Below are 15026 nucleotides of genomic sequence, written 5' to 3'. Positions count from 1 at the left end.
GAGATTTTGTTAGCGTTTGTCATTGCACTTTTTTAGGTCATTGAATTTAGGGAGATGTTGCCACACTCTCATAGTTATCATGGCCGTCATTTGAATACAGATAGCCTGCATCCTGTAACCAGTCTTTACCCTTTCGGCTGGGGGCCCTAGGCAAATGCCTAGTTTGCTGGCCTTGTTGTGACAGGCCTGGGTGTGCCTGAACTCCTTTGGCACAAGAGGGTGCCTCGTTGAGCACCACAGATGGCTAAGTGATTACACATGCAGCCAAGACCCATCATCCTCAGCATCATCCATTCCTGTCAGCTTCCTTAAGAGCACAAAAAATAAACAATGAATGAGTGTTCCTTTCTCCTTAAGGAGGAAGTGAGGCGCTCAGCTGTTGTGGTGGCCGTGCCGCATTAACACATAATGGTTGACAACCAGGGAGCACGGTCACCTCAAACAAGCGTTTTGTGTACATATTGACTTTGGCTACTTTTAGAGAACAGGTGGGAGGTTTTTTTTTGAAAGCACAATATATGCAGTGGTATTCTGAATATTCATTTGGTTATCTACTTAGCCATTCAATTATGCCATTAATTTATTCATAGGTATCAGCTATTTATAAAGAACCCCATGTGTTAGGGTTATGAATATACAAACCCCCATTACACTTCATTGGTTATTTCTAGCTTTTGTCTTGAGAAGGAAAACAAGTTGGGTTTATATTTTATTATACACACACACACGCACGCACGCACGCACACACACACACGCACACACACACACACGCACGCACGCACACACACACGCACACGCACACGCACACACACACGCGCACACACACACACACACACACACACACACACACACACACACACACACACACACACACACACACACACACACACACACACACACACACGCACACCTCACAGAAGCTCATATGTCATTTTCATAGATCGGTCCGCATGATCAATGATGCTGTTTGTTTGCAAAGCCTGCAGTGAATAAACAGAGCCGTGGCCACTTGGAGAGTAGGCTTGTCTCTGGTTCCTCTGAGGAATGGAAATAAAGGTATCTGTCTCTTGTGAAGCGCCTTCACTATTATGCTCTGTCATCTGAGGAGTATCAGATAGAGAAATACAGTATTGGTTGTGGGAGTGAGGAGAATTTTAGAGAGACACGTGAGGGACACAGCAAAGAAGTGTGTGGGGAAATAAGTGGTTTAGTGTCTTTGTGGACAAGCCACTTGAATGTACATGCACACACGCACGCACGCACGCACGCACGCACGCACGCACGCACGCACGCACGCACGCACGCACGCACGCACGCACGCACGCACGCACGCACGCACACACACACACACACACACACACACACACACACACACACACACACACACACACACACACACACACACACACACACACACACACACACATACATGCATGCTTGTTCGACATCAACACAGATGATTGACCACCATAAAGATTAGGCTATGTACCCAGGAAAAAGTTTGTAGACTTTTTGAAGTTTCTTACATTTCAGTCAAAATTGATCATATAACATGGTCTGATCTTCCTGGAAAACACAAGAAGGAACAAAAACTGTCTTCATTAACTAATTCCACCCTAACATTTACATGTTACCATTTTTTATTGATGATAGGATGCAGGGGCGATTTCAGCTTATGATCTTTAGGTGGGCCGGGCCCCTGGTGCTGACAGTGGTACCTGACAGAAGTACCTGACAGAGTAAGCGTTTCATTTCTATTTCAGATTTGAGATTTTGTTTTCAAAAGGCTTTCAATTTTAAATAACAGTTCACTCAATGAAGGACTACCCACAAGTCATGGCATTACATTTCCCCACACGAAATCTAACTTACATTATCTACTAGGTAATCCTTGTGATTGGTAGCCTACTGTGTGTCATATATGCACTCTAATGGTTGGCATAGTTCTTATGTGATTCGGAGGAAAGAAAAAGAGAGAGGAAAATATTATAAAGTATAAAGTATTATACAGAGTAGATACAAAGCCAGATGACAATTAAGCTTTTTTTGTCAAAACATGATAGCCTAGGCAGCTAGTTAGGGCAGCTCTACAGGTACAGTAATTTGAACAGGAAGCTTGTTTCATCATTTGGCAGCATAATGGCTAAATACCATTTCACCTTGTATGGATTTTACCCTTGGCACAACAAGTAGAAAAGATACTGAAGAACTAAGACTCCTAATTGGATGATATTACTGTACTATATCTGCGATATATTTAGGGCTAGGCCATTGAGTGACTTAAAAATAATCAGAAGAGTTTTCCCTCTCATGTGCGCTCCTTGCACCGCAAATTACAGTTCCAATCGGTAGCTCAATAGATAAATAGCCTATTCATCGTGGGTTTTTAAAATCTGACATCTCCTTCTCAAGCAAACATAAAAATAACAATGAAAACATCCCTGCCCAAAGTCATGCGATTATGGGAATCTCGCAACAAGGTGCGCGCTCCCTGTCACTAAATGGACAGTAGAAACGGGCACCAAAGTCACTCCTGCTCATTCCGAGCCAGTATGTTCCAATAAGAGCAAAGTAAGGTCCAACCTTCAGACTTCCCAATCATTAAAATCAGTAGGCTAAGTGAGAAGTTGGAGAGCCCGCATTCTCACATCATAATTAGGCCTACAGCATCACCAAAATATGGATAAACCTCATTTGGGCGAACCTCGACTATCAATGTAATGGTGCAGTATAATTTTCAGCCGAGATTTGCCCGCGGTTCGCTAGTCCAACGCAATTGCTGAAGCATGTTTCATTCCCTCGAGTCACAACTTCTAGCTAAACGCTGCCAGGCAGATATATAATTTTGACTGATTGTAGCGTAGGGTATTAGTAACAACCCATATTTAGCACTATGTCCTCATCATTTGTCCTCTGATTTTTTTCTGATACGTTTGCAAAAGAAATGGCATGGTTTCCACAGTAGGTTGATGCGCATTGTATTCCATCCGTATTTTGACTCCCCTTTCCGTTATCTTGCTACCTCAAGCTTTTGTGATTCTGACTGACTCACCTTGTCTTGCATGAAGTGGTCAACAGAGAGCCCCATAACACCGGCGAAAGTAAAATTGTGCGTCGCAAGGCCACCTCACAAGATCTTACCCACCGCTACCTATGTTAAAGTGGTAGTTCGCTACTTTAGACATTAAGCCCTGTTTGTATGTCTTCTGGGGTGAAGTAGAGATGTTCTCATCACAATTTTGACATTTGGTGCTGAACGGAGCATTTGGGTATTCAAGACTGCAGCCCCCCCACCTTTACATTAACTCCAATGAAGCACTCAAGCAATCGATCATAAAATGGCATTAAACTTTCGTTTGCAGAGACATGAAACTCACCGAGTGGTCAGAGATGGGCAGCGATACGTTGGCTCGAAAATCACCGCGAAATACGCTTCCAGAGAAGATATATTCATTATTGTCCGTCTTCATTGATTGTATTGGTTTGACTAGTATTACTCCGCGCGATCGGAAATGGGGGTGCGTTTGTTTACGTTACTATCTATGGTTTGTATGCAAGCTGTAGTTTTTGTAGCCAGTCCCGCTCAAAGATAGCCGTTCTACCTCGCTCCTTGATGTCTACATAAACAACACACTATCGCTACCTACTGGCTGGATGTCTACTGCTATTCAACGGCGTCTGGGGGAAAAATAGGTCCGACAAATGCTAAACAACAGTTAGAAGGCATATTTCGCTGCAATTTTCGGGTCAATTTATCGCTGTCAACCACTGACCACACGGTGAGTTCCATGTCTTCTCAAACAAAAGTTTAATGCCATTTTATAATCGATTGCTTGAGTGCTCTATTGGAGTCAATGTAAAGGTGGGGGGGCTGCAGTCTTGGATACCCAAATGCTCCGTTCAGCACCAAATGTCAAAATTGTGATGAGAACATCTCTACTTCACCCCAGAAGTCACACAAACAGGGCTTAATGTCTAAAATAGCGAACTACCACTTTAAGCATATTTCACGGATATCCATAACCTAATAGTGGACGTTTTTAATGGTCTTTCATGGCAACACTTTTTTTTAACCAACGCTTACAAAATTATGTCAGTTATGATGACAATCAATGTTATCATAGTCCGCACATAGCACTGTAGCCTACACCACCTTATTGTGTGTAGTGTATGCTCCATACCTTCTCATCACAAGAATATGCGCCGATTTGGGTTCTGCCTCGGCTGCATGATAAATCCAGAAACTACTTTCGCAAAAATCATAACTGAACACAACTCTGGCGGCAGGCAGTTGCATGAAGATTCAAACCAATCAGAAGAGGTGTAGCAGACTCGTCACAAGACCTTTCTTGAAGCTCATACACAGGGTTGCCAGACGGGGCAGTAGCAGCAGAATATTGCGCAGGGGCAAAGCGACTGCGCAATTGCATTTATTTCCAATTCACAAATAATATTTTAAAAGGCTCCTGAGCTAGTGGGGCCGAGCCAAGTCACGGTGGGGCCGTGGCCCCACTAAAAATAGCCTAAACTCGCCCCTGATAGGATGGAAGAGGGAGACAAGGTTCATGTTCAATGTTTCTTTCCATCTGATCTGCAGCAACAAACATCTGGCTGAGATTATTGCAACTATCGGAAGATCAACACCTATTAAATGCAAGGTTGTACCACTTATGACTTGCTGTCCTGTGAATGTTAACATCTGGCCAAAAAATATATAACATGTAAATGTTTGGGTGGAATTATTTAAAGCAGACTCTATATTCAGACCATGTTTTATGACCAATTTTGACAGAAATGTAAGACATTTCAAAGGGTTTGAAAGGATTTGCTAATACTGCAGGCAGGGTCAGTGGATGCATCGGGCAGCACATGCCAGTACCCCGTGCCTGCCTGCCTCCCTCCCTGCCCGCCTGCCTCTCTCCATCCGCTGAGCTATTAAGAGAAACAATCTCCATCTTCCTCTCCCGCAAATAGAAACCGGAGTCCTCTTCCCCCTTCCTTCCTCCTCCTCCTCCTCCTCTCTCTCTCTCTCTCCTCCCTCTGCTTTCTCTCTGCTCTTCTCTCCCTGCTCCCCTCCTGCGGTCTCTCCCCTTCTCTCTCCTCCCACCACACCCTCTCTCAGACACAATTAAGGCAGCCGCCGACACAGGGCTTCGATAGCTAGGCCCAGTGTGAGCACAACAGCGATGAGGCTGGCAAGCACAGTGCCTCTTTTCTATTTTGCCTTTTTCAAAAATATACGAGGCCTCACAAATCTTCGCCGCAGCCGCTCCACGAGCTCCACGTAGCAGACCTCAGGAGAGAGCCCCATAGGGAGACACTCTCTCTACCTCTTCATCATAATTAAGAGATTTCACACCAAGCACCCTGCTCACAGCAGCACAGCCCTCCATCCCTCTATCCCTCTATCCCTCCATCTCTCTCTCTCTCTCTCTCTCTCTCTCTCTCTCTCTCTCTCTCTCTCTCTCTGTTACCAGACCTCTGCCTATGCCGAGCCCAGTCTCCCTCTCTCTTTCTCTCCCTTTCTCTCCCTTTCTCTCCCTTTCCCTCTCTGTCTCTATCCCCCCTTCCTCTCTCTCTCTCTGTCACTCTCTCTCTCTGTCTCTTTCTCTGTTTTGCTCTCCCCTCATCCCCCTGCTGTACAAAAAGCACAGCACATCGTTTAACAGAGAGTAAATCTCAGCTGCGGGCTATGTGTGTGTGTGTGTGTGTGTGTGTGTGTGTGTGTGTGTGTGTGTGTGTGTGTGTGTGTGTGTGTGTGTGTGTGTGTGTGTGTGCGCGCGCGCACGCTCGTGTGTGCATGCATGCGTGTGTGCGTGCGTGCGTGTGAGTGCACGCCTGTGTGTGTGTCTGTGTGTTTGTGTGTGTGTGTGTGTGTGTGTGTGTGTGTGTGTGTGTGTGTGTGTGTGTGTGTGTGTGTGTGTGTGTGTGTGTGTGTGTGTGTGTGTGTGTGTGTGTGTGTGTGTGTGTGTGTGTGTGTGTGTGTGTACTTGCGTGTGTGTGTACTTGCGCGTGAGTGTGCGTGTGTGTGTGTGTGTGTGTGTGTGTGTGTGTGTGTGTGTGTGTGTGTGTGTGTGTGTGTGTGTGTGTGTGTACTTGCGTGTGTGTGTACTTGCGCGTGAGTGTGCGTGTGTGTGTGCGTAAGTGTGCGTTTGCATCTGTGTTTGTTTGTGTGTTCCTCAACACGTGATCCACTGTAGGCTCCCAGGCACAGGCAGCCATTGAATGGGGCTATGTTTAGTGTCTACCCCCTTCCCTTCTCCCCTGTGTTTATATTTGTGTCGGTGACAATGAGAGACACAATCTCACTCGTTTTCTATTTTTACCAATGTTCTGACAGTTTGGCAAAATGATGACATCAATCCCCACACCCTCACACCCCCACACCCTCACACCCACACCATCCCAAACAGTTGCCCCACATCTGTTCAGCTCTTCCACATTTCCAGCCAACCAGCCAGCCAGTTAGGCAGCCAAGGGCTACTCTATGTGCTGACCTATTTGTCCATTTGTCGTCCACTTGTCCATCTCACACCCTTATTTTGGCTTTTGTGCTTTATTTTTTATGATAAGAAAGTGACAGAGGGGCCCTACCATGGCCAAACGTTAGGGCACTTGTCTACCATGCGGCTGACCTAGGTTCGATTCCCGGCCCGGGTCCTTTGCCGGCCCTTCCCCGTCTCTCTCTCTCTCCACTCGCTTCCTGTCACCACCTTCACTGTCCTATCATACATAAAGGCAAAAAGACAAAAAAGAGAAAAAAAGAAAGTGACAGAGGGACAGGAAACGAGTTGGGAGAGAGAGAGAGGAGTTAGCGGGTCGCCGGCGTGGTAACCTAGGGCCCTTTTGACACCCTTTTCTCATCCCCCTCCCTCTCTCTCTCTCTCTTGTCTACAGCAACACTACTGAGGGCGGTGGGACCTATATCAAAAAGTGCTGCAAGGGATTTTGCATCGACATCCTGAAGCGTATCGCCCGGAACGTCAAGTTCACCTACGACCTGTACCTGGTCACCAACGGCAGACACGGCAAGAAGATCAACAACGTGTGGAACGGCCTAGTTGGGGAGGTGAGTAGTAGCTAGTATTAGCAGAGGTAATACTACTAGTAGTTGTATTAGTTGTAACGAGTAATAGTATTAGTAAATAGTAGTAGCAGTACTAGTACTAGTGGTAGTTAGTATTCGTTTAGTAGTAGCTAGTAATACTAGTTGCTAGAAGTAGTAACGATTAAGACTCGTCGTTTAATCTGTCAAAAATCTGAAAATCTGAAATCAATAGTCTGGAGGTCACACAATCGGCAAAACTGAAGGTTGTGGGTGGAATCAGCACTTAGTTTTCCAAAATGGCTGACTACACAGGTATAGAAAATAAAAATATAACAAAATTACAGTATGCCAAACATAGCAAATATAAAACAGGAACAAGCTACACTGATAGAGCAGATAGAGTGTTGTGAATGGATGACAGATTCCTGGCCAATCACGATTATCTTCCATGGTGCAATTCTAGACCAATCAGACAAGCATTACACTATTTTCTCTTGATAGCGTTTGCCAAGTGTACTGTGCTAGCTGAGTAGTGCTGAGGGGAATGATAGAGGAGGTAGATAGAGGTGTTTGGGTAGGGAGCCAAGCCCGCCAACAAAGGGGGACAAAGGGGTATGTTGTCCCGGGCTCAGAGGGATAGGGGGCCTAGAATTGGGTCCCCATCACATTGTATGTATTGGGTAGGGGGCCCTTTCAAAAGAAAGCTGTCAGCGACCTTGAGGGAGGGAAGGTCAGGACTTGGAGGGGGTTGGAGGTACGGTAGGTGGAGCGAGGGGAGCAGGATGCAGAGGCAATGGAGCATGTGGAGGATGAGTGGGGATGAGGCAGTGAGTGTGGAAGAGGAGAGGAGGAGGTCAAGGTCCAGAAGCAGAAGCAGAAGGGGAGCAGAAATGTGAGGTGGTGGAGGGGGGGGGTGGGGCGGGCGGCTTGGCAGGGCTTTAAGATGATCCACAGGGCTGGAGTCGAATGAGAGAAAGGGGAACAAGAGAAGGGAGATAGTGATGGTGGGTTGATGATGGAAAAGGGAGTGTTGAGGCTGGATGGGCCAGCAGAAAGGTCTGGAAAAAGGTGGTTGGATAGGTGGAAGAGAAAGGGCAGGAGGAGGGGGGCAAGGCTCGAAGGGATGCGGGGCAGTAGAAGAGGGGAGAGGTCAGGAGCCCAGAAAAAAGGGCAACGGAAATACGGTGAGGCGGTGGTGGTGGTGGACTCCATGGGCCAGCAGAAAGGTGTGGAAAGGCCTGGTTGGATAAGGGGAAGAATGGGGTGGGGCAGAAGGTGTAGCATGGCAGCCTGTTGGGGTAGTGTAGTGTGAAGGCCAGATGGGGAGAGAGAGGGGAGGGAGGGGGGAGAAGGGGAGAACAGGAGAAGGGAGAAGGGGAGAACAGGAGAGGGGAGAAGGGGAGAACAGGAGAGGGGAGAAGGGGAGAGCAGGAGAAGGGGAGAGAGGGAGAAGGGGAGAGGAGAAGGGGAGAGGGGGAGAGGGGTAGAACAGGAAAGGGGGAGAACAGGAGAGGGGGAGAAGGGGAGAACAGGAGAGGAGAAGGGGAGAGGTGGAGTACAGGAGACGGGGAGATGGAGGGAGGCGGAGAAGGGGAGAGGGGTAGAGGGGAGAAGGGGAGAGGGGGAGAGGGGGAGAAGGGGAGAAGGGGAGCCAGGTCAGTGCTCAGAGGACCAGCAGGGGGACTAATGATGGGAAAGGGAGCACACAGTACACATGCCTGCGGGAACCGGAGAGGCAGTCAGCATTTTATTCCCTGCTACCAGCTCACCTCTGATGCATGCGCGCGCACACACACACACACAAACGCACACAGGTACGCATGCATACCCACACATGCACGCACGCACGCACACACGCACTCACACGCGCACGCACGCACGCACGCACGCACACACACAGAGTACACATTCCCCCCGCAACAGTAAGTAACTTTGGGAGGGATGACAAATTGCCCCTGCATCTAATGGATGGTTGGATTTTTGCCAGCCGAGGACATTTTATTTAGTGTGGTGGTGTCTTTTTCCCTCTCCCCTTATGTTTCACTTTATTTGTTTTGGCTGAACGATGCGTGTGTCTGCTGGTTCAGCCTAGTCCAAGATGTATGAGGGGAAATGTGTGTGTGCGCTTGTGTGTGTGTGTGTGTGTGTGTGTGTGTGTGTGTGTGTGTGTGTGTGTGTGTGTGTGTGTGTGTGTGTGTGTGTGTGTGTGTGTGTGTGTGTGTGTGTGTGTGTGTGTGTGTGTGTGTGTGTGTGTGTGTGTGTGTGTGTGTGCGCGCACGTGGGTGTGCTCGTGTGTGTGCGTGCCTGTGTGTGTCCGCGCGCATATATATGTGTGCTGTGCAGGCCTGTGTGCGTGTCAGTGGTGGACAGTAATGAATGAATACATGTCGTCATTCATTACTGTACGTAGCATATGCATGTATCCACACATTACTGAAGTACTTTTATTTGGTGAGACTTTACACTTTGACTTTATCACTTCTTTCACGTCGCATTTACAAAAAACCTCCTGTTCCTTTTTTAATTTTTAATCAACGCTAAATCAGAATACTTGAAAGTGAAAGTGCAGCGTGACGGACTATGACTATGACTAAGCAGCACTCAGCGCCAATTAGCTGCTGTTAAGTACTTCCTGTCGTGAATGGTAATTGGTGTGCGTGGTTCAGTGCGATATGCCGAATGCGGTAGCTGACTATTTCATCTCCAAAGTGATAACACTGTACATGTTCTGACTTGTTCTCCATGCACCTTGGGTGTATTACCTCTATGTTCTTTGCATAGATTCTGTATTTTTTCCGTGATTCTTTATTTTTTCGTGATTGACCTACAGTCGAGAGGGTTTAATTTACTTAAAATACTCCTTAAAATAAATTGAATTCATAATACTTTTACTCAGGAACATAGTTGTTGTACTTCGTTCTCCATGCTTCTCTCTCTGTGTGTGTGTGTGTGTGTGTGTGTGTGTGTGTGTGTGTGTGTGTGTGTGTGTGTGTGTGTGTGTGTGTGTGTGTGTGTGTGTGTGTGTGTGTGTGTGTGTGTGTGTGTGTGTCTGTCTGTCTGTCTGTCTGTCTGTGTGTCTGTCTGTCTGTCTGTCTGTCTGTCTGTCTGTCTGTCTGTCTGTCTGTCTGTCTGTCTGTGCATGTGTTTCATGTGTACATGCGTGCGTATGATGTGTTCTTTGTGCATCCATTACAGTAGGTCATCTCTCTCTGTGTCCCTGTCTCTCATTCTCTCTTTTTTCTGTCTGTCTGCCTCCCCCTTTCCCTCTCTCTCATCTCCCTACAGGTGGTGTACAAGAAGGCCGTAATGGCCGTTGGCTCCTTGACAATCAATGAGGAGCGCTCCGAGGTCATCGATTTCTCCGTGCCCTTCGTGGAAACCGGGATTAGCGTCATGGTCTCCCGTAGCAACGGGACAGTATCCCCGTCAGCATTTCTGGGTGAGTGTCAGAGAAGGGGTCTTATTTTTTTGGTTTTGGAAGCTATGGGTAGACATATGCCTCCATGCAAATGGCTGTGCATATGTGTGTTTGTGAGAGTACTCATGTGCGGACATACTATAATGCTGCACACGCGCAGTGAACAACATGATTATAGAAAATACTTAAAACAAATATTCATGAAATATTATCATTCCTGGATGTATTTGCAGTGAATTATACAGTGTAACTACAAATTAATGATTTGCATAGGAATACTGAAAAAGTAAACCCCCTGTTATAAAGCAAATGTTTTTTTCCATCCCTGTATTCTAGCCTTTAGATTAGAGTCTTTAGATTTGATTCATTTTTGTACACATTTACAGTATGAATGCAGGGCTGACAAAATGTAATTCAGCTCTAATCAGAAATGCAAATATAGAATGTGCAGTATGTACAGATTATGGGCAGTTATGTACAAATCGGGTAAAATAAAGGTTGTTATTGCACATACTGTATGTGCGCATACAGTATGTATCGATGGAGCGTGTGCCTACATGCTCTGTGTGTCATATTGTACTGTACGTGCCTTTTTGTATGGGGAACTTGTCCTTGAGAAGGTGTGCAGCAACATAAGGCAAGGCATCATAAGGGTGTGCTATCTACACTGTGTGTGTGTGTGTGTGTGTGTGTGTGTGTGTGTGTGTGTGTGTGTGTGTGTGTGTGTGTGTGTGTGTGTGTGTGTGTGTGTGTGTGTGTGTGTGTGTGTCTGTGTGTGTGTGTGTCTGTGTGTCTGCGTGTCTGCGTGCACGTGCGTGTGTGTGTGTGTGTCTGCGTGCGTGCGTACGCGTGCGCGTGTGCGCGTGCATGTGTGTGCGTGAATGTGTGCTCGCATGCTTGTGCGTTTGTTACAATGTTGCGGATGATGCCACAGCACGTTTGTCATGTTTGGAGCATGTACTGCATCAGCACATGGCGCACGTGAGTTGTGTGTTGAAAATGGCCTCACTCTTTAATGAACATCAGACCCAATGATTCCAGGAGCTTAGAAAGGAACCCCCTTCCTATGGACACTGGCCAATTTCCCATCTCGCCTTCCTAGTAAAAGCCTTTTAATCTCGGCCGCTTGTCTATAATCACATATTGCTGGTGCAAGCAAGTGTACGAGGATGTGGGAGAGATGCTGACCCAGGCTTTTTTTAACGTTCTGTCATTCTCTTGCTTGTTCTCTCTTTCTCCCTTCTCCCACTCTCTTTTTCTCTTTCTTTCTCTCTGCGTCACCTCCGTCTTTTTCCTTTTTCCGCACTTACTCACTTTGACAAACTTTGTTGTTGTCCTTCTCCTTGTTTTTACACTTTCTTTCGTTTGCTATTAAAGATTTGCTCATCCATTTATCATTCATCCTGTTTGAATTTGTATTCGCTCCTCTCCTCTCTTACAGTATCTCCTCTCATCTCTTCTCGCTATCTCATCTCTTCTCGCTCTCAATGTTTTCAAAGTCAACTTCAAAGTGTGCTTTATTAGCATGTCTGTGTACGAGATACTGTACAGTGTTGACAAATGCCGCCATGTACAAGTAAGAAGTAAAAGAAGGCAATAACAAACAAGGTACTTGTTACAAGCCGGGATTAACCTCTGCCATGTATTGCTCTCTCTCTCTCTTCTCTCTCTGTCTGTGTGTCTGTGTCATCTGTCTCTATTTCTCTATTTCTCTTTCTCTCTCTCGCTCTCTCTCTCTGCCTCTGCCTGTGCGTTTGTCTGTGTCTGTGTCCGTCTCTCTCTCTCTCTGTCTCTCTCTCTCTCTCTCTCTCTCTCTCTCTCTCTCTCTCTCTCTCTCTCTCTCTCTCTCTCTCTCTCTGCCTGTGTGTCTGCCTGTCTGTCTGTCTCTCACTCTCCCTCTCTCTCTCTCTCTCTCCACCCCACAGAGCCGTTCAGTGCGTCCGTGTGGGTAATGATGTTTGTGATGTTGCTGCTGGTCACGGCTATGGCCGTCTTCCTCTTCGAGTACATCAGTCCTCTGGGCTTCAACAGGAACCTGGCCCAGGGAAAAGGTACACAGCCACACACACACACACACACACACACACACACACACACACACACACACACACACACACACACACTCTCTCTCTCTCTCTCTCTCTCTCTCTCTCTCTCTCTCTCTCTCTCTCTCTCTCTCTCTCTCTCTCTCGCTCTCTCTCTCTCTCGCTCTCTCTCTCATACACACACACGTGCGCACACACACACACACACACACACACACACACACACACACACACACACACACACACACACACACACACACACACACACACACACACACACACACACACACACACACACACACACAGATAGAGAGAGAGGCTCTGAGGCTCTCTCTGCACACCCACCATGCTCCCTTGGCCGTTGTTCCCTTGGCCCTTGTTTCTTTCCCACCCTTCAGCCTGCCTACAGCATGCTCTCCACTCTCCAACTCCGGGGGGGAGAAGGCTGGGAGATGCAGGGAGCAAACTTCTCAACTTCCCCTCCGTCCACCCCCAAACAAAAAGTCAACTGTTGTAATGTCACTGGTGCAGAGAGGGTGTTTGCTTGTTTGCTTGTTTTCTTGTTCGCTGCATTGGATTTGCAGGGAGTGGGCCAGAAAACACAAAAGAGAGGCGAAAAGGCAATTACATGCTGCAGCGTATTTGAGTTGTTGAGAAAGTGGAGGCCAAGTGGTTTATTCAGGCACAGGGCTGAACTGGCCATCTGGCATAGTGGGCATTTCCCAGTGGGCTCTGCACACTTGTGGGCCCCTATTTTCCCCTTTTCTGGGCCCCCCCTTTTTTTTACATTTCTCAACTTGAAAAGAATGGTCGTCGCACACTCATGTAACTGCATGAAGTTCCGAGTGTGCGACGGCCATTCTTTTCAAGTTGAGTCTAATTGTCCGCCGTACGCACCTCACACGTTGTGTGTTTACTGAAACCCAAAGAAAGACTTTTCAACATTTCTGAAAAAAAGTGGCCCACAAGGGTGCAGGGCCCACCGATGAGTCGGTTCTACGTGGGTTCCTATTTCATCCCCTATTCAGGCACCCCCCATGCAGTGTGAAATTTTACCTGTGAGACTTATTCTGGTTCTGCAGTGATTATAATTTCTTCTCGTCATTTAAAAAGAGTATTACCACCTTCATTGTGGCAGATCATGAATGCCATTCTACACATGTCATTTTGTATGTCCATAGCATGATAAGCAGTGACTGGCCCTTCATTTCACGCTCACTCACTTAATCAGCTCACTTAACTGCAGTCTGTCTGGCTGACTGGTATGACTTCAGCGATATGCTGGGTGAACTCACCTATGACATGACAAGTGTATTGAGCACATCAATAGCGCTAATGGGAAGTGCAGGACATCACTGCTTCGCTGCCCAAATGCGATAATATTCGCCGCATGAAAGTCATGAATACTTTATTTCAAACACCCGACCTTTTAACACAAATACAGCTGCCATGTCTCCTGTCAGAATGGCTCTCTGAGACAGAGAGAGAGAGAGAGAGAGAGAGAGAGAGAGAGACAGAGAGAGAGAGACAGAGACAGAGAGAGAGAGAGAGAGACCGAGAGACAGAGAGACAGAGAGACAGAGGCAGAGGCAGAGAGACCGAGAAATGATCGTGTGCATTTCGAAGGTGCTGTCCTGAATTGTACTATAATGGAACATATTCCATTAAAGTTTTTTATTAAACTCAGCCAAGTTCTCCCCACATTCGCAGTGTCTATGTGCGCATTGCTTAAATGATAATTCCTGTATTATTCATTTACACTACAGCAGAGGTATCAAAAGTAAAAATAAAAGTAAATTTGTGGTGTAATTACAACACTAGCACATGGCATTACATAGCTGTTGCACCATTTACTCCATTCCACTTAATGAGATAAGACGGTGTTGTTACTGAAAAACACTGAAAACCTGACAAGGACCCATCACAAACTTGATCCAACCAGTGCAGAGTCAGCTGATTGCAAGACAAGTACACAGGTCTACTGGTTACTCAGTTACTTGTGCTGGAAGGAAACTGTGTTACTTTTTTTTGTTTTACTTTTACTTTTGACACCTCTGCACTACAGCCTCATTTCTGTCTGGTTGCTAGATGATGGTAACCTGATTTTCATCACCTGGCTGCGGTTCAGCAACTACATGCTAGGGCAGGGGTATTCAATTAAATGTCAACGAGGGCCAGAACGTTGCCGTCCAAGGGCCGCATCTGGCCCCAGGGCCGCCATTTGAAAAGCCCTGCGCTAGGGCGTTCCATTCCCTAAACGGAGCGGCATACCAGAGGGCAAGAGTCAGGTTAAGATAATGGAATGGTAGCTGGCAATTGTGACATTATGCCACAATTTAAACAAATGGACTGCTTTTGCAGTCAACAAACAATTACAAAAAGGTTGTCAAGATGCACTTGTTCTGTTTATGCCAAAACACATTTTGTTAAACTCATTCACTTAGAACTTAGACGTTAAGCATTCAGAAGTATTCAGTACCATATAGCATTCTGTAAAATTCATGAAATTCTTTAA

The 15026-nt window shown here is 46.6% G+C and overlaps 1 protein-coding gene across 1 annotated transcript in view; it reads left to right on the top strand.

Annotated features, from left to right (window-relative positions):
* grin2aa (glutamate receptor, ionotropic, N-methyl D-aspartate 2A, a) overlaps window positions 1–15026 on the top strand; it is a 196189-nt gene that overhangs the window by 155629 nt on the left and 25534 nt on the right. Inside the window, exons 6-8 of the mRNA XM_063221922.1 lie at window positions 6898–7069; window positions 10334–10487; window positions 12392–12517. Coding sequence (XP_063077992.1) covers window positions 6898–7069; window positions 10334–10487; window positions 12392–12517 — 452 coding nt within the window. The remainder of the gene's footprint in view (window positions 1–6897; window positions 7070–10333; window positions 10488–12391; window positions 12518–15026) is intronic.

Source organism: Engraulis encrasicolus, chromosome 2 (genome assembly GCF_034702125.1).
Source record: "Engraulis encrasicolus isolate BLACKSEA-1 chromosome 2, IST_EnEncr_1.0, whole genome shotgun sequence".
Lineage (NCBI taxonomy): Eukaryota > Metazoa > Chordata > Actinopteri > Clupeiformes > Engraulidae > Engraulis > Engraulis encrasicolus.
This window is presented reverse-complemented; position numbering and strand designations above follow the sequence as displayed.